We start from the raw sequence: 25583 nt of genomic DNA, 5'->3' as shown, positions 1-25583 counted from the left end.
GGATGTGTGGTACATGCTGCCTTTTGCTGACTTTCCCTCGATTGAGGAAGAGACCTTTGGCCCTTCTTCCACTGAGTCAGGTGTAGTGGGGAGGGTTAGCTGTGTGCAGTGTGGGGCATGAGTGAGAGGTTGAAAGAGGAGTTGGTAGTGGACCCAAGGTATCCCCAGCTGTGTCCTAGCCTAAGGGTTTAGGTGAGGGGGGTACGGAGGTCTCAGAAGGGTTTGGGAACGCCCAGATAGTTGGCCTATATAGCGCCTAAGGAACAGGGCGTGAGGTTTACTGTGTGGGGAGGAGATGTCACTGCTGGTGTTTGGGTTATGGTGTGTTGGCAGGAAAGGTGACGAGTTATCTAATAGTCATGAGGACATGACTTTTATTTGGTGGAGGGAGAGTGTAACGGGGTTTTTTTTCTTTTTCTTTGTTACTGTGTATGTAATCAAAATGGTGTCTTTGTTTTGTTAAAAGTAGGAATGCTGGCGCCTGTGTTAGTAGGAATGCTAGCGTCTTTGTTATGATAAGTGCTGGAAGCTTGTATGGGACTGTAAACTGATTGTTGGCGGGATTTTGGGGAGTCGGGGCGATGGAGTGAGAGAGAGAGGACGGGATGCTGGAAGCTGGGCGACGGTCCCCGGCCCAAGGTTTTCGGTGATGAGAGAAGACGGAGACAGAGGAGTGTGGAGCGACTGGTCGACCACCGTGGGGGTCCCAGGAGGCGGGTCGAGGAAGTCGGAGGGGATCGAATGGTGGCCAGAAGACTTCAGTAATTGAGCTCCACGGTTGTGCACGAAGTGGTTTGGACTTTGATAAGTTTGGCGCCTTTTCTTTTTTTTTCTTTTATTCATATATACTGTATCATTAGTAATCGCTTAGTTATAGTAATCTTTATAAATTGTACTCATTTAATCGCATAAGGTGTACTGTCTGTTTGTTGGGCGAGGCAGGGACATCACACAGCATCCACACCAGCTGATTACCCAGTTTGGCGGGGCCGAAGGCTGCTCCCCCTAGACTAGAACGAGTTTGAGCGATGCCTGAGGCGACCCAGGGGTTACATAGTACTGGTCTGAGTGAGCATCCTCAGGCACAGATGATGCCCTCTTTATGGAGCTTGGGACCGATTTCTTATCCCCCCCCCCCCCCACCCCCAATGTCCAGAGAAGATCCAATAGTTGTTCAAACCTGAAGATTTCCATTGTTCTTTTCCATTGCAGATCCAGATCTGGCTTAACAGGTGACTATCCTAGACTCTCACTTCACCCTGGAGTTCACACACACACACTCCCTTGAATCTCTTATACTCACTCCCAGCTCGAGGGTTTCACTGGAGTACTTGTTTAGGTGTTACACAGCATTATAACAAAATTGATTTAAAGTGCAATAAGGTATAAGACTAACATTCAACAGTCAAGAAAAATATGACAACCGGGCACCGAAGTCTGGAGTTTAACTGTTTTACTCTCCAATCACTGCAGTCAGCTGATTGAATGCGTGAGCTGCAAGTTCATCATCACCACCAGCATCACTACCTTGTGGTCAGATTAGGAACTGCAGTCTCAGTGACTCACACTGCTACAAATTCAGGTCATTTCTATCTATCTCCAGATGAAGGGTCTTGACCTGAAACATCAACTCTATGCCGCCTGAGTTCCTCCTGCAGTTTTTGTTTTGCACCAGATTACAGCGTTTGCAGCAATCAATTTATGATCAGTCTATTTTTTTTAAAAGAAGCATTAAACAAATCCTATCAATTATATTCTTCTGTCAGGCCATTAGATTGATTAATTCACGCTGACTCAATTTATTTCTAAACTATATTAACTGTTCTGTTGTATATCTTATTGCACAATCAGACGGAGATGTAACAAAAATTTTTACTCATGTACGTGAAAGATGTAAGAAATAAATTCAATTCAATATCTTCCAATTACTATTTAGCATCTCAACTTCCCCCATTCCCTATCACACAATCATATAGTGTCGAATTTGGGAAATTAAACCACGGACTTGGAAGGATTCCTAACATTATTTTATGCCATGGACCAATACCATTAAGGAAGGGGTTCGTGGACCCCAGGTTGGGAACCTTAGACTAGTAGAAAAAAAGTGTTCTAGCAAACTGTGTTTTCCAAAAGCTCCCTTCTGGAAAGCACAATAGGATGATTAAAACAAATACTTAATCATCCACCCCTCTATTACCTCAATCACTCCACTACCCATAAACACTTCAAACCACTTTTTATAATCTTGTTTATATTGTAAATAAATGCTGTGATTTATGCACGTTTTATTCCATATCCATAATTGAACCTCAAAGTTTATTTTTCTTATAATTACTGAATGTTTTGTTGCATGTTGCAAATTCAAAGTTCAAAGTAAAATTTATTATCAGGTACATACACGTCACCACATACAACCGCAAGATTCTTTTTCTGCGAGCATGCTTGAATTGAATTGACTTTATTACTTACATTCTTCACATACATGAGTAAAAATTTTTACATCTCCACCTAAATGTGCAATTTATAGTCATTTGTAATAAATATTATGTACAACAGGACATTAAAAAAGACTATAAGGCTCTAAGACATAGGAGCAGAATTAGACCATTCAGCCCATCAAGTCTGCTCTGCCATTCAATCACAGCTGATTTATTATTCCTCTGAACCCCATTTTCCTGTCTTTGCCCGACACCATTAACAAGGAATCTTATCAATCTCCACTTTAAATATATCCAATGACTTCAGAGCTGTCTGTGGCATTGAATTCATCTCTGCTCTAAAGGGGCATCCTTGTATTCTGAGGCCTTGGAAAATGCTGCACTAGAATTCCCAAATCTCTTATTCCTCTAATTTCTGAATTTGTTTCCAGTTTAGTAAATATTCTATGCCTTTATTCTTTCTACCAAAGTGCATGATCATAAACTATATTCCATTCGTCACTCTTTACTCATTCCCTCTAATCTGTCCAAATCCTTCTGCAGACTCCCTGCATCATCTAAACCAAATGCCTCTTTGTATTGCCCACAAACTTCATCACGAAGATATTAAGCCTGTCATCCCAATCACTGACATATAACATGACAAGTCCCAACACTGACAGCCAAACAGAAAAAGACCCTATTAATCCCAACTCTGTCTCCTGTCAGTCAACCAATCTTCTGTTCATGCTAGTATCTTTCCTGCAATACCATAGGCTCTTACCTTGTTTAGTAGCCTCATGTGTGGCATCTTGACAGTTCTTCTGAAAATCCAAGGAAACATCCAGACTCTCCTTTGGCTATCCTGCCTGTGATTTCCTCACATAATTTCAAGATCTCCCCTTAAGAAAACAGCTGATCAGCCTACTTTATCACGTGTCTCCAAGTACCCTAAAACCTCAGCCTTAATAATGGACTAACATCTTGACAAATACTGAAAAGTTAACTGACCTATAATTTTCTGTATTTTCCCTCCCTCCTTTCTTAAAGGTCCAGAAAATTTCCAGTCCAACCCCAACCATTCCAGAATCTATTGATTCTTGAAAATTAAAACTTATACATTATACTCTTATAATCCTTTTTTCAAACTACCTTTCAGAACACTGTGTAGTCCATCTAGTTCAGGTAAGTTATCTACCTTCAGACCTTTCAACTTCCCCAGAACCTTCTCCATAGTAAGAGTTTCTTACTCATTTCTGCCCCAACACTTCCTGGCATACTGTTGGTGTGACAGTGAAGATTGACACAAACTACTTAAGAGTTCATCAGCCAGTGCTGTCCCCCATTGCTACCTTGCCAGTGTTGTTTTCTTAGGGGTCCAAGTAACCACTTTTGCCTTTCACTACTTATGCATCTGAAAAAAATACCTTTTGGTATCCTTTTATAATATTATTGGCTAGCTTACCTTCATATAGCATCTTTTATAACCCTAACCCTTGTTGCTTTTTAATTTTCCTAATCCCCTAGATTCCCACTAATTTTTGCTACAGTAAGTGTCCTCTCCTTTGCTTTTATGCAGAATTTCCTTGTCAGCTAAGGTTGCCTCATCCTCCCTTCAGAATGCTTCTTTGGCATGAATCAGTCCTGTACCTTCCAAACTCCAACCATTGCTGCTCTGTTGTCATCCCTTTCCAATCACCTTTGGCCACCTCCTCTCTCATGCTTATGTAGTTCTCTTTACTCCATTGTAATACTGATACATCCTATTTTAGCTTCTCATACTGCAGGGTGAATTCTACAATATTATGAATACTGCCTAACTGCTCCTTTATCAGTCCTGATGAAGGGTCTCAGCAGAAATCATTGATTGCTTATTCATTTCCATAGATGCTGCCTGACACTAGTTCCTCCAGCATTTTGTGTGTGTTGATCTGGATTTCCAGCATCTGCAGAATGTCGCATTCCCTAATCAAAGCTGGTTCAGTACACAACACCCATTCCAGAATTGCCTTTTCCCCAGTGGGCACAACTGCTGCTCTAAAAAGCCATTCAAATTCCTTCTCTTGGGATCCAATTTCTCCAATCTACCTGCAGATTGAAATCCTCCATGACCATCATAAAATTGCCCTTTTTACCTGCTTTTTATAAAAAACCTTCCATTGTACTTTGTACCCCACATCCTGGCTAGTATTCACACAACTCTACAACTGTGCTTGCCACTTCTTAACTGAGATTTGACATTTTCACTTCTAAGAATCTGATTTCACTCTGTACCAACAGAGCAAGTTATTTCCCGCTTATAAACAGCTACATAGTATAGACAAGCATTGCATCTGGAAAAAGTAGTTTTATTAAGTACTATACAATCCCAAATTTACTGCAGTTAACACCAGGACAGAACAAGAGCAGTGATGGGAGACACACTGTATAGGATACATACACATGTGCTGTCTGGTACAAAAAGTAATGTTTAACCTATCTTTTTATAAACAAATATGACAAATATGAGTAAAAAAATTACAATTCAGAAGCTGAGGAACACAATGTTTGCAAACGTGACAATAAAGTTGCAATACTTTGAACATGAAGTTGCTTTCCTCAACTAATTTAGACACTATTAAAACAAGAAAATATAGAAATTCTTCCTTTGCAAAGCCAGCCTACAATGGAATGACCATCTGTTGTCGTATGATACAATATAAACATCTGATTTCTCTAAAGTGCTATGTTGAGATGAATTTCAGTTTACAAAAGGTGTTGTGTAATTTGTCCAAAACTGGCATGTTATGATTTTCAAATATTCACCCTCACACAAAAAAAGTACAAAAATAATTTTTATATTTGAGAACCAAAAACAAGTGTTATCTTACATCCCGTCATAGCATCCAATGCCGTACATTAAACTCTAACTGAAGCAACCATTAAAATAATCCTGAAGCCTTTAGCAGAGGTGGGAAGTCTGTGTGAACTCAAGAGTGTGGCAGTAGATTCAAGTGTGTGATGTGGACAGCAAGCAACATAGTTTCTTGGGGAGGGATTGGGAAGGAGAACAAAATAGGCAATGTCCTTTTATTTCTCCATGAGGGAAACAAGCGAGGCTTCCTCCCTTATCTTCAGGAATATGTCATTTGTTGCTGTACATTCAATCTAATCTTTGAATATATGGTAAATCCACATATATTGTTTACTAGTGTATTTTCATTAAACTTTGGGATGGGGTTGTGACATATGGGAATGAAGTCTCCATTTCCAATACAAGGAAATGCAGGCTTCAATCAGAGTACAAATGCCTGCAAATGAGTCACCTTCACTTAGAGAGATTTCTCTGACAAATGAAATCCAGCTGCTCATTGATTAATCCCCATTTCCCCTACAATGACGTTAGACAACCTAACAAAGGAAGTAGGATTATTTGATTTATTAAAAACAAATAATAAAAGAGTTTGTTACCCTATTTATTTTCTTTCCCAGGAAGATCTGCAAATAGGACAAATGGGGAAGGTAGCCTGTATGCTTAACATTTCTCAACCAAGAGTAACAATTATTTAGGTGTGCACATAAAGACTTCTTTTCAATGTTACCTACTCTAGAAGAATTTGAACATCAGAGCAAAGGCAGACATTAAGGACCTGTGCCGAGAGCAATAGGGACAACATTATTGTACTGATTTGATTCAGATTCCTAGCAGTCCAGCTTCCTTATAGTTATTTTGCCAGACTATAATGTTAAAATAGACCATTGAAATTAAGTCCATGCAGGAAGAACTAGATTAAAAAAAAACAAAGCAGTAATAGCAATATATTAATCACAAGACCTGCATATCTTAATTCCAATTACTTCTGGAATCCAGTAAACAGATCTGGCCTCCCTTCCCACAGAAAATGTGCTTTCAAAAGGGGGAATGCAAAAGACTCAGAACAAATTCCTGGGAAAAGAGGCGTGGTGTACAAGGAAAGACTAAGGAGATTGGGTCTGTATTTCTTTAGTATTCAGATGAATGAGAAGTGATCTCACTGAGGCATACAACATTATTAAAGGCAGGACAGATACAAGTTTCTTCCTCTGAAAGGGTTAAAACCAGGGATAACAATCACAAAATAAGGGTTTGGTCATTCAGCACAGACAAGGCATGAATTGCTGTAAAAAGGTTTGCATCTGAAAAATGAGAAGCGGCTAGGAAAGGTCAGTAAAACAGCAGGAGCCTCTATCACTAACTACAATTGTCAACACCTTCCAACACACTCACCACTCTTAATCCTTTAACAGGCTTTCTGTGATTGCTATGAATAATGACAACTAGGCTACCAGTGTATGGTACTGTTGAATTAGGAGCAATCCCAGACACAATGCAAGCCCTGCTGGGAGGGAGTTCTTCAGCACAAGAAAGGGGAACATTTCCGAATTACCACTGAGGGTCTGCAGACACAAGCAGCTTCCGAGGCAGTGATCATGGGTAGTGTTGGAAAATTGGAGACTATTGGTAGGGAAGGATCAAGGTAGGTGGGAGTTGTTGACATAGAATGGCAGATGAATGCAGCAAAGAAACAGGTTCTTTGGACCAGTCCACACTGTCCATCAAGCTCTTACAATTCATTTACAATCCCTATATCAATCCCATTTAAAAAAATATTCTCTCTGCATTTCCATCCCCCAATAATCTATCACTCACCTACACACTAGGAGCAATTTACAGTGACCAATTAACCCACCAACACACTGTTGAGGCTGGAGCAATGAAGTAAAAACACACACTTAAAAGAATGTGCAAAGTCCACTGAGACTGCAGCTGGCTGTTGATGTTATGAAGTAACATCACTGTGCTGTCCCTCTTTCGAGTCTCATGGAGTAGTAAATATGCATTCAATCTAACATGAAGATAACCCAGCCTTCTACCAATTTCTATTTACAGACACACTCAAATTTAACACCTGATTTCAACAGCTTACCTCCCTTGAGGCAAAGGCTGCATTTTGAAGAACAGTGTTAAGAGGCCAGGTCAATAACATTCTAACTTGATCTGCTTCTCAGTTAAACCCTCATTATTAGCAAAAAAAAATGAAGATGATCCCATTCACACCACTGGGATCTGCATCAAAATTAAGGCAGGGCAGTGATATGCAGCCAAACTGTGCAATTTACTCAATGCATGATTAGGGACACAAACTAACTCCATTTCTAAACCTCACCCCCCCACCCCCCAATGCCTCCCTACATCTCCAAAAATAAGAGGATCAGTGTCTGCATTAAATTGCTACTTTAAGTGTCATAAAGTTGGGCTGCTCACCCACTCTCCCCCCGACACACCCTCTCCACTTTTATAAAAAGCAATGCTCCTGATCTGTGTATACAAATCTCAAAGAATTACCACTAACTGAGACTGCAACAAGGCAACCTCAATGCACTGATGGATTAACATTTAAAAACGTTTTTTTCTATAAAAGATTCAAGCTTGGGACTTTGGCAACTGCAAACTTGGCTTTTAGACGTGATGTAGGAAAAGCCAGTAAAACAGCGGGAGCCTCCATCACCAACTACAATTGTCAACATCTTCCAATAGGAAGATGGTTGACAGGAGATGTTTTAACCTTATGAGCAATAGCAGAAGATAGTGACAACAATCCATATTCCTCCCTCCATAAAGTGGAAGTTGGATGGCGGCAATAAAAATCAGTTTGAGAGGGTTTAGCTGTAAGAGGCCACTCTGTGCAGCTTCAGTAGCCAACTAGAGGTGTCTCAATCAAAGGAGATATCCATCAGGTCAAAATGCCTTGAGTGAGTGAACATTAAACAAAATTGCCACAGGCACACATCCATTTTGAAAACGTCTCACACGAGAAGAATTGTCCTTATGGCAAGTGGCAGATTTCCAAGCAGCAGCCCAATACCGAGCTCCACAATGTTAAAACGACCCCCATTACTAACAATCTGAGCCCTTTGCATCTGAGAGCAGTGCAATTTTCTCTGGGCTAATTGAGACACAACAACAACCTTCTTGGAGGGTCAATTAAAACAGCAGGATACAGGAAGACAATGCTCATAGCTTTTGGAATTGCTTCCCACTCCTTCCTCATTCAGACCATTCCAGATTTGCAGATCCCACTCAGATAAGACAAGCATGATTTGTTTTGTTTAATACATGCATGGTGTGTTTGGTGAGCTAAAACAACCACATACCACATGAGGAGAGATGCATCAGGTACAGAAAGAGAAGCAGTGGAAAACTTGGAGAATTTTGGACAGTGTCGAATTTTCAGGTAATGACCCTGACTTAGAGTAAATATTGAAATCTGGAGGTTTGAAACAAGCCCGTTAACATAAAACTGACGTCCTTATAACTGACTTGAAATGGACAATTCCACTTGAAGATGTCACTTGTTCAAAGCCGATGGAAAGAGACCGATAATGTCAGTAGCACCATCCACTGAGTCGAGGAAGGAGGGCTCAAATCCTGACAATATGGTGAACATATTCATCTGAGTTGGTGACTTGGAATGGCATCTTGCACCTGGAACCACACTGGTATCTCGCACAAGCCCACGTGTCCATTCCCTGGGTAACTGAAGCAGCACCTGAGCTGCCAGCCACAAATATAACAAAAATTAGATTGTACTTGGCCCTGGGCTGAAGAACAATCCCCAACATTCTCTTCAAAGGTAAGCAAAAGAAACAGAAACAAACATTCCAGCAACACTCATCGACAACTTGCCCTTTTCATTATCGTTTCAAGTGTTCATGCGCTCTTGGAGATCCATGTAGAATTGCAAAATATGCCATTTCTTTTGTTTGTACATTATTTTCCTTTTTGTTAAAAAGACGTTCCTTTAAAAGTTTTATACACAGCTGCCAGGTGACCAAGTCCAGAGAGAGGTCAAAGGTTCAGAATGGGTACGTCAAAGAGGTCGCAAACGCCTTCACTGTCATCGAGGTTAAAGTAATAGTCATGGTCTCCAGGAGGTGGAGAAAGCCTCAATAGAGGAGCGAAAACTGCAAAGGAAACAGAGCAACAATGATGGGTATATGAATAATTGCTGGGTCGAATCCTTGCTGCCAAACCCGATGTCAGCAGACATTCGTACAGCCACAATGAAAGATGTGCTTCCCACAGAAGTGCAATTAAAGCAGCCCACCAGTACCACTCATCTCCATTCCCAAGGGATCAACTGCACCCTCACCCCAAGTTTCAGACACAGTATTCTCACCTTCTGAAGACATGAGCTCATCTATGAGGTCGGAATCCATACATTCTGCAAAACAAAAGTATGGGTTTCAACATATAGCAAGCTAAGTTGTTTATTACTTAGGAAATAGAAGCAGGAGTTAGTCAATTGAGCTTACAGGACTGCTCCACCATTCAGTGCGGTCACAGTCAATCATCCCCCTGCTTCAAAAGGGCAACAATTATACCAATACCCAAAAGGAGTAGCGTGAGCTGTATCAACAACTATCGCCCAGTAGCAAATGCTTTGTGAGGTTGGTCATGGCTAGAATTAACACCTGTCTCAGGAAGGACCTGGACCCACTAAATTTGCTGATCCCTGCAAAATAGGTCTACAACAGACGTGATCTCAGGGCTCTCTCCGCAGCCTTGAATTACCTGGACAATGCAAATACCCATGTCAGGATGTTGTATATAGACTAGGTCAGCATTTAACACCATCATTCCTACAATCCTGATCGAAAAGCTACATAACATGGGCCTCTGTACCTCCCTCTGCAGCTGGATGCTCAACCTCAATTTCTAATCTGTGCAGATTGGAAATAACATTTCCACCTCTCTGACAATCAACACTGGCGCAACACAGGATGTGTGTTTCGCCACTGCTTTACTCCCTCTATACCCATGAATGCATGGCTAGGCAGCATCTATAAATTTGCTGACGATACAACCCTTGTTGGCAGAATTTCAGATGGTGACAAAAAGGCATACAGGAGCGAGATATTCCAGTTGGTTGAGTGGTGTCACAACAACCTCGCACTCAATGTCAGCAAGACCATAGTTGATTGTGGACTTCAGGAAGGGTAAAATGAAGGGGCAGAAACCAATCCTCAGAGGGAACAGAAGTGGAAAGAGTGAGCAATTTCAAGTTCCTTGGTGTCTCTAAAGACCAAACCTGGATGCAATATATTGATGCAGATTAAAAAAAGGAAAGCCAGTGGCTCTATTTTATTAAGAGTTTCAGGAGATTTGGTTTGTCAACTGAAACACTCAAAAATCTACAGATGTACTGTGGAGAGCATTCTGACTAGCTGCATAACCATCTGGTATGGGGGGGGGGGGGGGGGAGTGGTGGGTTGCTGTACAAGATCGAAGTTTGATGCAGAAACTTGTAAAATTAGCCAGCTCCATCATGGGTACTAGCCTCCGCAGTATCCAAGACATCTTCAAGAAGCGGTGCCTTAGAAAGACTGCACCCATCATAAAGGATCCCCACCACCCAAGATGTGCCCTCATCACACTATTACCGCCAGGAAGTAGGTACAGGAGCCTGAAGGCACACACTCCCAGTGATAAAGGAACAGCTTTTCCCCTCTGCTATCCAATTTCTAAATGGACATTGAACCCATGAACATTACCTCGCTACTTTTTATTTAATATCTATTTTTTGCACTACTTATTTTAACTATTTAATAGACTTAACGTAACTCAGATTTTCTTCATATATATCATGTAGTTCATTGTACTGCTGCTGTAAAGTTAACAAATATTATGACAATTTTACGACTTCGGCTTGCTGAGGGAATTGGGCCTGTGGTCCTCGAAGTCGCCTGATGCCGGTGGACAGCATAAGCGGTGTACGAGGAAGCGAAGACAAGGCAAGCGGGCAGGAGTCCATGCCAGGACAAAAGTAGGCCCTAGTTGGCCTGTCCATTCTGCTCTCCAATGTCTACTTGCTGAGGGAATCAGGCCTGCAAGTCCTTGGAGTCGCCTCATGCCGGTGGCCAGAGGTGGGGACCGCGTAAACAGCGTGCGAGGAAGCAGAAGCGAGGCAAGTGGGCAGGAGTCCGTGCCAGAAAAAAGCAAGCCCTAGCCGGCCGGCTCTCCCGTCCATTCTGCTCTCAAATGGACATTAAATTGACTACATCTGTGGCAACGAAATACTCGATGGGAGTAAAGAAATGGAACGGAATCCCGGGATTCCTGCCATTCAGCTGATTTTTATGTAACAGATTTCCCCCCAAGCCATTGGACTACCAACCTACTGACCTCTGCTGTGCCTATTGTCTTCTTTATTATTTATTGTATTGCCTACACTGTTCTATGTACTTTATGCAGTCCTGGGTAGGTCTGTAGTCTAGTGTAGTTTTCGTATATAGCATCACAGTCCTGAAAAACGTCGTCTCGTTTTTACTGTGTACTGTTACAGCAGTTATGGTCGAAATGACAATAAAAAGCAACTTGGAACTTGAGATGCTGGAGATATTAAACCAGACTCTGAATCCCCATTTCCCATGCTCCACTGGCATTACTGCAAGTACACCTGTATCCTAGTTGGATATATAGATATCTATATATCTCACCAGAGCACCAGTGCCTCCCCAAGGTTCATCACTCTCCCAGTGAAGACATTTCTTATCTGTTCTAAATGACGAATTCTATATCCTGAAATTACAAACCTTCATTCTAGATTTTCCAACTGTTGGGAATATTCCCTCTGCCTCTGATCTAATCCTGTCAGAACTCTAAGTATAGGAAAGATCTCTCTACTAAGCACCAGTAAATAAAAGTATAACCAATCCAATCTCTCCTCATGCACCTAGAAAAACTGACAGCAAGAACATTCCTCTTCAGATAAGAGATCAAACTGCAAACTGACCTGTGGGGGTCTCAACAAGGCCCTATACACCTTTAGCATGACAAATCCTCTACAATAAAGACCAACATACCATTTGGCTTCAAAACCACGTGCTGTGCTTGAACACTTGCTTTCCAGGTACAAGATCTCTTTTTTTCCCTCCTCTTTCCATTCTGGTGTCAGCTTTTCATCCACCTTTAAATGCCTATTCATCCAACCTGACTGAATCACAAGAGCTTCTTTGCATCCTCACTTTATGTTCCCTCCCCACTGATCTCCCACCTAGCACTTATCACTGCAAGTGTCAGTGCTACACCTCCCCTCTTACCACCATTCAGGGCCCCAAATAGTCCTTCCAGGTGAGGCAACACTTCACTTGTGAGTCTGATGGGGTCATCTATTGCATCCAGTGCAGCCTCCTCTACATTGGTGAGACCCGATGCAGACTGGGGGACCACTTCGTCAAACACCTCCACAACAGACAGGATCTCCCGGTTGCCACCCACTTCAACTCTGCTTCACATTCCCATGGCATGGCCTCCTCTACTGCCATGATGAGGCCAAACTCAGGTTGGAGAAGCAACATCTCATATACCGTCTGGGTAGTCTCCAGCCCCTTGGTATGAACATCAAATTCTCCAACTTCCAGTAATTCCCCCCCCCTCCCTTATCCCACTTTCACTCTGCCTCCTCTTCTAGCTGCCTATCAGCTCTCTCATGATTCTGCCTTCTTCTACTATCCATTGTGCTTTCCCCTTACATTCCTTCTTCACCTCTCCTGCCTATCCCCTCCCCCACCCCTCGATCTTTCCTCTGATTGGTTTTTCACCTGGCACCTACCAGCCTTCTCCTTCCCACCCTCCCTCCACCTTCTTTGTGGGGCCCCTGCCCCGTCCTTCTTCAGTCCTGACGAAGGGTCTCAGCCCGAAACGTTGACTGCACATTTCCACGGATGCTGCCCGACCTGCTGAGTTCACGAGCTTGTTGTACGTGTTGATTTGATCACAGCATCTTCAGTGTATTTTGTGTTTAGGGAATGCCCTTGGACCCTAAGGGAAGCTAATGCAGAAATTGCATGGGCCTGAGAAGAGATATTTAAAACATCCTTTGCAACAGGTGAAGTGCTGAAGCATTGGAGGATAGCTAATGTTGTTCCATTGTTTAAGAAAGGCTCCAAGAATAAGCCAGGAAATTATAGACCAGGGAGCCTAACATCAGTGGTGGGTAAGTTATTGGAGGGTATTCCATGGGACCAAAATATAAGAATTTGGTAGACAAGGACTGATGAAGAGTTAATATGGCTTTGTGCCCAGTTGGTCATGTCTAACCAATCCTATAGAGCTTTGAGGAAGTTAGCAAGAACGTTGAAGGCAAGGCAGTGGATATTATTTACAGACTTTAGAAAAGTCTTTGACAAAGTCCCACATGGAAAGTTGGTCAAGCTTCAGTCACTTGGCATTCAAGATAAGGTAGTAAATTGGATTGTATATTGGTTTCATGGAAGAGACCAGAGAGTGGTAATAGATGGATGCCTCTATGACTGGAGGCCGGTGACTAACGGTGTGCCGCAGGGATCGATGTTGAGTCTGCCATTTGTCACCTATATCAATTATCTGGAAGATAATGTAAACTGGATCAACAAATTTGCAGATAATGCCAAGATTGGGGACATAATGGACAACGAGGGAGGCCAAAGCTTGCAGCAGGATCCTGACCAGCTGGAAATTCAAGCTGAAAAATGCCAAATGGAATTTAATGCAGACAAGTGTGAGGTCTTGCACTTTGGGAGTACAAACCAGGGTAGGTTTAAATTAATTTACAAGGTGAGCAGTTAGGCACTGAGAAGTGTGGTAGAAACTGAAGGATCTGGGAATACAGATCTATAATTCCTTGGAAGTAGCATTATAGGTAGGTAGAGTTATAAAGAGAGCTTTTGGCACATTGGCCTTCAATAAATCTAGTATTGCATATAGGACTAAACTGGAAGATTGTATACCATTCCAGTCATCTTCCCAGACAAAAAATATCAATAAGAATGAAAGTGTGCAGAGAAAATTTACAAGTATGTTGCCGGGATTTGAGGACCTGAGATAAAGAAAGGTTCAATCAGTTAGAACTTTACTCCCCGGAGCATTGGAAAATGAGGGGAGATTTGATGCAGGGATGTAAAATTACAAGGGAAAATTACTAATAGATAGGGAAATGTAGGCAGGCTTTTTCCACTGAGGGTGGCTGAGACTCAAACTACAGGTCTTGGGTTAAGGGTGAAATGTGAAATATTTAAGGCGAACAAGAGGGGAAACTTCTTCACAGGGTGTGGAGAATATGGAATGAGCTGCCAGTGGAAGTGGATGTGGATTCGACTTTTAACATCAAAGAGAAATTTGGATAGGTACCATACATGGATAGGAGGGGTATAGAGGGCTATGGTCCAGATGCAAATCAATGGGACTAAGTAGATTAATAGCTCAGCAAGGACTAGATGGACCGAAGGGCCTACATGTGCACTAGCGTTCTATGACTAGTCCTTGCTTCTCTAAATACAGTTTCCAAAGATCTAAGAATGTACATCTTTAAAATGTTCTGTGATCAAGCCATCTTAGATGCCCAGAATCTTAACTGGGCTGGGTCTACTTATACCCATCCAAGCCTACCTCTGTGGAAAGAGGTAAAGTGGACCACAGGTCTCCTCCTGAGTCATGGCCTTAGAATGCCCTAACTCTCAAGTCTGCAAAGCCTAATAGTTCCTAAATGTCTCTAATAGAAAGAGGCATTTAAGAACTCTTTCAATGTCAAACAAAAATGACTAAAAGTAAATGGTAAAAGACCTGAAAGCATATTATAACAATAACAGCTTTGATTTATTGGATGGATGAACCTTCACTACCTGGACTCTCCACTTTGGTTCACCACTGCTCCACAATAAGCAATAGCCTGCAGTCCAGCACATCACAGCTCAGCTTTTACTCAGTGTATGAAAAAAAGTGTTCCTTCATTTGCAGGTGGGCATAAGATGGCGCCTTGAGCGGGCCTAATTGAAGACTACAACTTTGAATCTTCACCACCCCTACTCCTCCCTATTAAAAACTTTTCTTCCCCTTAAATCAATCAACTTTTAAACAGGCCCTTTGGCCCAGCAAATTAGCACTGACCATTGCATACCCATTCACACCAATCCTACGCTGATCCCATTATATGATACTTTCTCCATCAACCCTCCTCCCACCCAGATTCCACCCCTCACCTTCACAGAGTGTATTTACAGCAATGAATTAAAATGCAGATTTCTGGGATGCGGGATGAAACAAGGGAACCCAGGGAAAACCCAGGAGAACACAAAACTCCACAAACACAGCACTGGAGGCAAGGATTGAATCCGGATCACTAAGGATGAGGATGCAGCTCACTGCCACTTTACAAGCCAGTCAGCCAACAACCCATCCTTATTACCCAGTCTTTCTTTAAAGACAACTCAGCTTTGCAGGACAATGATGTGGGTTGAAGTCCTGGAAACAAGCACATGGCCCAGGCTGACAGATTACTACAGCGGAGGTAGCAGCATGCCCTTGGAACAACTCAACTTCTGGACGAGGGGTAGGGATTTCTCCCGATGACTGGCTACTTATCCCTTAACCCACATTCACACAGGTTATTTATTAACTAGCACTACATTGTCTATCATAGTTACCTCACATTGTTTACATTTAACTGGTGGTATGTGCTCTGGCATGCCATGAAACTATGTATATGCAGAGTAGTGTATCCTAGGGGGTCACACCTCTGAATCCTCACCCTCTGCATTTCTTACTTTGGAAGACCAAAAGCTTTAAGCATGGAGCTAGAAATGTGTATCTACAGCAAAGGTCAGACTCTTCTTGGACAGGGACAATGGCCTACTTGAAATGCAGCAGTTAAGTGGCCACCCAAAGTGTTAACTGGGAGCCGTTTGAGGAGCAATCAAATATGCAGGTGGGGACAAGAAAAATAAAGCATATTCTTAACAACAGGGACTTTCCAAATTACACTAATGCAGGCAACATATCACACCAAGAAAATAAGCAGAACCTGTGAGGCAAAACAGGACAGGCAGAAAGCCTGTTTCTCTGACTTAAGCAACAGCTGGACAGAGGAAGAAAGGGATGTTTGAACTACTTCTGAAAGCGGGGTCGGTTTCTTCTATATAGTCTCCTTTCAGCTCTGCTGGAGCCAGTACAGATATCTCACTGAGCACCCAGCATTCCTACACCATAGTCCCCAGTGATCCAGGCTGGCACATTGTGCATAGGGAGGATCAGGGACACCTTTCACTGGTGTATAACTCCACCTCACCATCGGAACATGGCACTCTCCAACACTCCCAGTTCCAGTTTTCTTAGTTTGATATTAAACACTCCAGCTAAAGACATGGTAACTTGCATCTGTGATCTGGAAAACCCCCACGATTAAGGTGGGCTGAGTAGGAGCTAATTTTTGCTTTGTCCCAAACGCACAAGCCTATGACCACCTGCTAGCATAATATCTTCCATAACTACCTAGACGAAAAACTATTAAACCTCATGCTTAATCGTTGCAACACACACAAAATGCTGGAACGCAGCAGGCCAGGCAACATCCATAGGAAGAAGTACAGTCGACATTTCGGGTTGAGTCTTGACGAAGGGTCTTGGCCTGAAACGTCAACAGTACTTCTTACTATAGATGCTGCCTGGCCTGCAGCATTCCACCAGCATTTTGTGTGTGTTGCTTGAATTTCCAGCATCTGCAGATTTCCTCATATTTAATAGTTGAATTGTTTTCATGACACTGTCTGCATTGAAATTGATGAGGTCAGATGCTGATCACTACTGGAAAGAGAATTCATAAATCAGTAGCATAATCCACCGAAGTTATACAAGGAAGATTCAAGACTTCACAATCAACAAAAAAGAGGGACCAAATTGGCCACTCTTTCCTGCTCTTTGAGTTTGAGAGGATCTTCTATCTCAGCATCATTTTCATCCATAACTCCATACCCTTTGGTTCTCTTAATATTTAAAAAGCTTTAGATCTTGACTGAGCCTTCAGAGCTCTATTTGGAGACAAATTAAAAGAATTCACCTCCCTTTGGGTAAACACGTCATTTCATCTCCATCCTGAATGACCAACCCGTAATTTTGTGACTCCAACATCCCCTCCCCCCACTGAGTCTCCTCGGTTAGGGAAAACAAACTCCTTGCATTCAAGCTGTAATAAACCTGTCTAAAAAATTTGACTCTCAAAAGACCACACAGCCCCAGCAGACCACAGTTCATTGGGGCTTCACTTCCAGTGGGAACCCTGGGAACATCCAGTAGGAAGATGTACTGCAGTAAGCAAAGAATAACGATCAGGTTATGATGAATTTAATTTAGGCCAGACACAATGACAGCAGGCAGCACCGAGCATCAAACCTCAACTCTGTGAGCAACCTGTCGGGTATGGGGTGGGGGTTGGTTAGAACAGAATTAAACCCACCACACTCAGAAATGGGGCACAAAGCAAGATCTAGAAAACAAAGCCCCATTCTGTAAAATTTACTTTTCATAATTTGGGCAGAAGTGCCAAAGCCCACATTTACTGGTTCATTCCAAACTGTCCTTGGTGGTGAGGTACCTATTTGAAACACTATTGCAGGAAAGCAGCATCCAGGGACCCCCACCACCCAGGACATGCTCTCTTCTTGCTGCTGCCATAAGGAAGGTGGTAAGGAGCCTCAGGACTCACATCACTAGGTTCAGGAAGTTATTATCCCTCAAGTATTAACATCATGCTGTTGAATGCTCTCACAAACAATGGACTCACTTTTAAGGACTCTACATCTCATGTTTTTTGATATTTATTCCTTATTTACTATTATTTTCAAGGTTCTAACTATCAGTTCCAAGGTTGTCAAGCTGAGCAGTGGTAGTGGGGTCAAGCTCCCACTACCTAAAAGTGCTCCTCACGGCATGCTCCTCAAAAAGCCTCTGACAACTAAGTCCAACTCCTGGCCTTCTCGTGTGGCTTAGCCTCTAAGCCTGGCGGAACTGTTTCTACTGACAGGAGAATGGGCGAAGGTGGGTTCTGGCGCCTTAAAACCAGAGCTTCGGGTAGATGGAGCTCGTCAGCCTGGGAAGGAGCTGGAGTCCCTCAGGCCGACGTTGCCTTCAACCTCATTCTGGCAACTCATGCGATGACACTGGTGCCAAGCTGTATCGGCCCTTGCCCTTCCCTTGGACAGCATCAGTGGCATGGAGAGGGGAGACTCGCTGCATGGGCAACCGCTGGTCTTCGATACAACCTTGCCCAGGCCTGCGCCTTGGAGAAGACACTCCTGAAGCAAGATTTTCCAGACGCAGATCCATGATCTCGTGAGACTAATGGATGCCACACACACACTATTATTTCTTTTTGTATTTGCTCAGTTTGTTGCCTTTGGCATTCTGGTTGAACACACTAGTTGGATGGTTTTTCACTGATTCTGTTATGGTTATTATTCTACAGATTTATTGAGTATGCCTGCTAGAAGATGAATCTCCGGATTGTATATGGTGACATATATGTGCGTTGATTATAAAATTTAGTTTGAACCACTACAGTGTTTCTGGTGAAGGTGCTCTTGGGATATTGTTGTGGAGGGAGTTTCAGGATTTAGACCAAACATTTAGGAATGCCTTCATATTCCTTAAAAGCGCCAGTACTTCCATTAAAAAAAAAATCAGCACTGACTAGAAGGGCCGAGATGGCCTGTTTCCATGCTGTAATTGTTAAATGGTTATATGCCAGAATATTTCCAAGTCAGTACAGCGCAACCTGGAACAAAACCTGAAGGGGGCAGTATTCCCATGTGCAGTGGATCCTGGTTAATTGAGCCATTGGTTTATCGGGGCAGTCGCCTTATTTGGAACAACTTTAAGAACAACAACTTTATCGAGAAAATTGCAGAGGTTCCCTTCTTTTATTTTGGACACTATGACAGACGATTGGAACAGGAGACTGGTGCCGAATAGTTTCTAAATAGTGTCATTTGCATGAACTTGTGTAGCCGTTAGATGGTACATCATGCTTAGAGCAACAGCTTTTAAATGGCATCATTTGAGAGTTCTTCGCATTCAAAAAGCAGTGATTTTTGTTGTTAGTTGGTGAGAAGTAAGCAGTAAGACAATTCAGAATTATTTTGCTCATTGCTATTTCAAGCACTCAGGCATGGAGATGCCAGAAACAATCGGAAGTGAAAATGCAACGATTTCACTATTTCAACTTGGGAACAATCAAGAATTTGAATTTGAAAGTACTGACAACCATCTTGATTTGGAGGATGCAATTGTTGAAAGCATTGTATTAAGTCAGTTCATTATCTACATTGTGCACCAATTTTGTTGACTTACAGATAAAAGAACATGGCAGCTTACACTAGATATATTCCTCTACTGATAATTATTAGGTATAACTTACAGTACTGCAGTAATATTGGTAGTGTTCTAATTTGTTGTTTATTTCCTTTAAATGCGTAATTTGTTACTCAGTTTGTCCTTTACACCTTTTTAATTAATTCCATAAAATTTTGGCTAATTGGAGGAGGTGCTTAATTGGGCCAAAATGTACTGATCCCAATGTGTCCAATTAACGGGAATCCACAGCCATCATTTGCTGTCAAGCTTGTGGGTTTGGAAGGCCAAGTTGGAATAGCCTAGGTAGGTAATGTAGAGTATTTTGTTCATAGTACCAAAATACAGCCACCATGTGGTTAGCCCACTGCTCTACTCTCTTATACACAAAACTGTGTGGCTAGGCATAACTCACATACCAACTATAAATTTGCTGACGATACAACCATTGTTGGTAGAATCTCATGTGGTGACAAGAGGACATACAGGAGTGAGATATGGCAACTGGTGGAGTGGTACTGCAACAACAACCTGGCACTCAACATCAGTGAGACAAAAAAGCTGATTGCGGACTTCAGGAAAGGCAAGACGAAGAAACACATACCAATCCTCAGAGGGATCAGAAGTGGAGAGAGTGAGCAGTTTCAAGTTCCTGGAGATCAAGCTCGCTGAGGACCTAACGGGTCCCAACATATCAATGCAGTTATAAAGAAGGCAAGACAGCGTCTATACTTCATCAGGTGTTTGAAGAGATTTAGTACATCAACAAATATACTCAAAAACTTCTATAGATGTACCAAGGACAGGATTCTGACAGGCTGCATCACTGTCTGGTATGGGGGAGGGGGTGTGCTACTACTCAGGACTGGAAAAAACTGCAAAGGGTTGTAAATTTAGTCGGCTCCATCTTGGGTACTAGCCTATAAAGTATCCAGGGCATCTTCAAGGAGCGGTGTCTCAGAAAGGCAGCGTCCATTATTAAGGACTTCCAGCACCCAGGGCATATCCCTTTCTCACTGTTATCATCAGAAAGGAGGTACAGAAGCCTGAAGGCACACACTCAGCAATTCAGGAACAGCTTCTTCCCCTCTGCAATCCGATTTCTAAATGGACATTGAACCCGTGAACACTACCTCACTATTTAAAATATATACTTCTGCTTTTAGCACGATTTAAAATCTATTCAATATATGTATACTGTGATTGGTTTATTTATTTATTATTAATGTTTTCTTCTTCTTTTATATTATGTATTACATTGAACTGCTGCTGCTAAGTTAACAGATTTCACGACACACACCGGATAATAAACCCGACTCTGATTCTGGCAGAAGAGGGAATTAATGTTTAGAAGGGTGGACTAGGGGACAATAAAGTGGATTCTTTTGTCCTGGATGATACTTGAGCTTAAGACTGTTGGTGCTTCCCCATCCAGGCAAGTAGAAAGGCCAAGGATTGCTTTAGAGTGAACATCAACATAGAGTGTAAATGGACAGGAAATCACTGAACGTCACTGCAAAAAACACAAAACTCTTTCAAGAGCTGGAAGAGGTTGCTGAGAGAAAAGGGTGCATAACTTCCGTGGATGAGATTCAGTTATCATCTCTGAATGGCCAAGAATGCTTGTTCACCAGGAGAAAACTTCACTAGGTTAAGCTAACCAAACTGTGATTACATGACTAAACAGTGGAGGGTGACAATACACCAAAATTATGTGGCAAGAAGGTGTGAGGTACGAGCCTAGACTTTGGTGCCCAGTCTATGTTAAGACATACTCATTGCACCCATCAACCAAACTGTGGAAATGCACCAGGATCCCATAGCGAGAGAAAGACAGACGGCAACTCCAGCAAGGTTGGAGATGGGAACAATCTCAACCCCTCCTCCCCCACCCCCCCCCAAACTCCCCAAACAACCAGTTCTGGTCACAGACAACTCCATCATTCCCTGTTGCTTCAGTGAGAGATCCACTGAAAAATCAGCGAGTTATGGGAGTCCAGGGTCAATGCTTGCTGTAGGGTTCCCTAAACAAGAATAAACAACTTCAGAGAAAGGGAAGCTTATGGCCAGTGTCCGAGGCTGCACTATGCTGAATTAGTAAAGCAAATGATCATCACACCTACCTTTAGTGGGGTCAAACATCTCCGTTAATTCTTTAGGAAATTCCAGTTCTGTGAATGAAAACAACCATGTTACCACAAAAGAGAAGAGTTGAGGAAGGGGTGTGGGGCAGAATCAAATTGAAGGATTAAACAGACAAGCAGAGCCCCCACCATTGGGGCAGTACAAGTGAAGGGTAGGGTTAAGTGGACTGGCTTCTAGTAGAGTACTTAAACTAGAGTGGGAAAGACAGAATGGAATTAGGGATGGTTCAGCTTGCTACATTCAGAAAGCCTGAAGTGAAAGAGTTACCTCCTGCCCTTCTGGGATTAGGATTAGGTCAAAGAATCACAGCCTCTGGATTGTGGTCACTGAGCTACAGGCTGTAGCCTTGTGGCCAGCTGTCAATGGGTGGGAGGAGTTTCTGGCTTCTCTTTTGATCCAGAAACATCTGCTGCCTTTGCTGCAGTGTCTTTATTCAAATCAGGAAGTGGTTAAACATTAGCCTCGTGGGGTCTGTCCTTGGTGAACTGGGTGTAACGGTTCCCCAGTACAGATGGAGAGTCCCTCTGTCACAGATACTCCATCTTGCTTCAGTTACCTCAGCATTGATGTTTCCAAAGGGCAGGCTTGGATAGAATATAGATAGTAATAATGTGGCTCTGAGCTGTAACTGGAGGTTAGTCCATGGAAAAGATTCTCCTGCTGCTGGCTGTGGGTTGGGATTTCATATAAGGGCAACACCCAGGAAACATGCAATGCAAGCCAGGGCTTCAAGCTGTGGTAAAGTTCACCAGCAACAAAGATAGCTGGTGTCTCCATGATCAAAATGTGTGTACTCCTAAAGACATGGAGTGATAAAGAAACAACAGGGAATCAACACCTTCAGCCTATTTCATCTACACCAATCAACAGTATCCCATTTACACTCTCCCTACCCTATTTTATTCAGCCCGCATTCCTATTAATTCTCATCAGATTCTGTCATTCACCCATACATTGTTGGCAATTAACAGCAGCCAATTAACCTACCAATTCGGGACATCTTTGAGATGTGAGGGGAAACTTAGTCATTCACAGGAAAAATGTGCAAACTGTACAAAAAAACCTAATTTATGTTGTTGGAGATGTGGAGCAGTGGTTCTACCAGCTGTGCAACCGTGGCACTGCAGGGACCTTTGTTTGTCCATACACCAAATGCCAGAGGAACTCAGCAGGTCAAGCAGCATCAAGGTGAAGAATAAAGACAACACTTGCCTGCTGCTGCTTGATCTGCTGAGTTACTCCAGCATTTGGTGTGTGTAACTCTAGATTTACAGCACCTGTAGAATCTCGTGTTTTTGTTTTTCCATACCCTTCCTTAACTTTGCAAAGCAAGGCAAGGGTCTCCACTCTAAGTTTGAGACTAAAGTTTATATGCAACTTCAATATCAACCCTCAGTGCAGATCTAAGCTGACAGAAGTAAAACACAACTCACCCACTGAAGTTTCAGATTTGATTGGAACGAAGGAAGTATTGGGATTGGACAAAGACGTGCTGCTGTCCAACGAGGCGGAAGATTCTAGAGGCTGCGTCTCCATGGTGGCAGCCTGACAGCTGGACGTCGGGAGCAAGTTGAGGGGCTCAAGGCTTAAGACACTGCTGGTGCTGTTTTGGGGCTCATGATGTGACGCAGTGGGTACTGAGAAGGAGGCAAGAGGTTAGGGGAGAAAATAAGATGTCAGAGGTCACAGTATAAAAGGTGTCAAAGTCCAAATGAGTAACAGGCAGCAGCTCTTGCTCAAGGAATTTTGTGCACCATGAATAAGTCAATATCTGAAGTCATTACAAATCAACTACAGATCAGACTGCAAGGTCAAGAGACAACCCAGCTATCGTTCTACAAATAACACTAACAAAAGATTATATTGTAATGATTCTGCTAAACAACTACTTTCTACTTGCAGTAAGAATGAATGTAAATAGCACAGAATATCATGGAGGGGGACTTGGGAGAGGGGAAAGGAAAAAGACAAGCAACGCAGGGAGAGATGCAGAACTCAGCTGCTGAGCAAAGCCTTGGAGGAAGAGAGCTAAGAAAGATAAATATAGAGCTATTACCATCCCCACACCAGAGAACATTAGGAACAATAGGTAAATGCACACTGCATAGGATAGTATACTTGGTGGGTTAGGCAATGCATCTATAGTTCTGAGTAAAGTACACAGAGATTAAGACTTGCATGTGTAGCCTTGGATGATGCATGTGAATGGCAAGGCTCTGTTTGAGCAGCACTGTGCAATCGCCTATGAGTGAAGAGGACAATGTGCAACCTAAGTGGAGCAAGAAGCTGGAACACAGAGTAGGTGGATATTGAAAATATTCCACCTAGCCTGTCAATCGCTGCTCACTACATGGAGATTGCAACATGTTTCCTTTTCCTTGTGCACTTGTTATACCTTTGTGGAGTTCAGACCTCCATCTACATGACCAGCTGAAGGAGAGGGAAGACAAAAGTTTGAGCAAAGAGGAAACAACCAGCAGGAGCAGAGAGGAATGGCAGGGACTTGGGTGCCATGAGGGTGCTGGTGACTGCTGGAAGGAACTTATAAAAATGGAACAAGGTACCCCATATTTCCTCTCCACAGTTATTAAGCCCAGTTTGATCAAATGCTCATTTCACTTAATTCAAAGCAAATAAAACTTCCAGTAGCTCAACACATAAGATAGGCCTTCCATCCACCATATCGGCAGCTGATTGTCAGCAACCACGATGTGTTTGGTGACCCTACATATGTAGGGAGTTATCCAGTGGGAATGCACCTTTGACAGAAAAAACCACCACCATTTGCAATGGATCCACTCAACCGTGCAAACAGCAATACCACCCGCCCATTCCATCTGCTGCTTGACCATTGGCCTCGAAAGGTTGAAAAGCACATCATTGCAGGAGAGATTTACCTGTGGGTGTCGCTGCTCTGGGCGGGTGGGGAGGTATCTGAGGGGCAGGGCACGGAGAGGCAGGTCGGGCTGGGGATCTTGTTTCTGCCTCTTGGTTGCTGGCTAGGACAGGCCTTTGCGGGGTGGTGTGCACTGTGGGAGGGCACTGAATAAGATCTTCAGGTGGGGGCACAGGCACAACAACTGGACTGGAGGAGGAAGTGTCCTTGTTCACCAACAACACATTAATGGGACCGGTTGTGCTTTTCAGGTGGATCTGGTATTTCTTCACTCCATTTGGAACCTGCAAAACAAGCAAGGGGCTCAGTAACCAGGCAAGGAAAGGTGGCAAACAGAAGGCCACAGCTCAGTTGGGGGAAGAGGGAAAGAAGAGACAGCAGAGAAATTTTGACATCCTAAAGTACTCACCCCCTCAGGAATCGGCACTTCCAGCTGTGTGCCTGAGGGTGCCTGGATCGCTAACAGTGTATCACCTGCATGTTAAAAAGAGAAGATAGACATTAAAGTACACCTTGCAAACCACCAAGCTCACTGTCTCAACACCACACGAGAACAGGCATTGGGAGCAGAACATGGGAGATGTAACAGCTCAAATGTAGTGGACAAGGAATGCTAAGGGCACGTACACCATCAGCAGCTCCTCCAGAAACTCAATCCCGAGGGGTTGACAAATCTTATTGAATTTTTTGAAGAGGTTACAAGGAAAGTTGACGAGGGTAAAAGCAGTGGATGTTGTCTATATGGACGTCAGTAAGGCCTTTGACAAGGTTCCGCACAGAAGGTTAGTTAGCAAGGTTCAATCGTTAGGTATTAATATTGAAGTAGTAAAATGGATTCAACGGTGGCTGGATAGGAGATGTCAGAGTGGTGGTGGATAACTGTTTGTCAGGTTGGAAGCCGGTGACTAGTGGTGTGCCTCAGGGATCTGTACTGGGTCCAATGTTG

At 42.9% G+C, this 25583-nt stretch overlaps 1 protein-coding gene across 1 annotated transcript in view; it reads right to left on the bottom strand.

Moving 5' to 3' along the window:
• Positions 1-4749: 4749 nt before the first annotated feature.
• Positions 4750-25583, bottom strand: part of e2f4 (E2F transcription factor 4) — a 42827-nt gene continuing 21993 nt past the window's right edge. The window contains exons 5-10 of the mRNA XM_073069707.1: positions 25047-25111; positions 24639-24921; positions 23175-23378; positions 21720-21767; positions 9617-9661; positions 4750-9401 (exon numbers count right to left, since the gene is read on the bottom strand). Coding sequence (XP_072925808.1) covers positions 9286-9401; positions 9617-9661; positions 21720-21767; positions 23175-23378; positions 24639-24921; positions 25047-25111 — 761 coding nt within the window. The 3' untranslated portion in view covers positions 4750-9285. The remainder of the gene's footprint in view (positions 9402-9616; positions 9662-21719; positions 21768-23174; positions 23379-24638; positions 24922-25046; positions 25112-25583) is intronic.

The sequence above is a fragment of the Hemitrygon akajei genome, chromosome 17 (genome assembly GCF_048418815.1).
Source record: "Hemitrygon akajei chromosome 17, sHemAka1.3, whole genome shotgun sequence".
Classification (NCBI taxonomy): domain Eukaryota; kingdom Metazoa; phylum Chordata; class Chondrichthyes; order Myliobatiformes; family Dasyatidae; genus Hemitrygon; species Hemitrygon akajei.
Note: the sequence above shows the minus strand (reverse complement) of the source record. Positions and strands in the feature narration are given on the sequence as shown.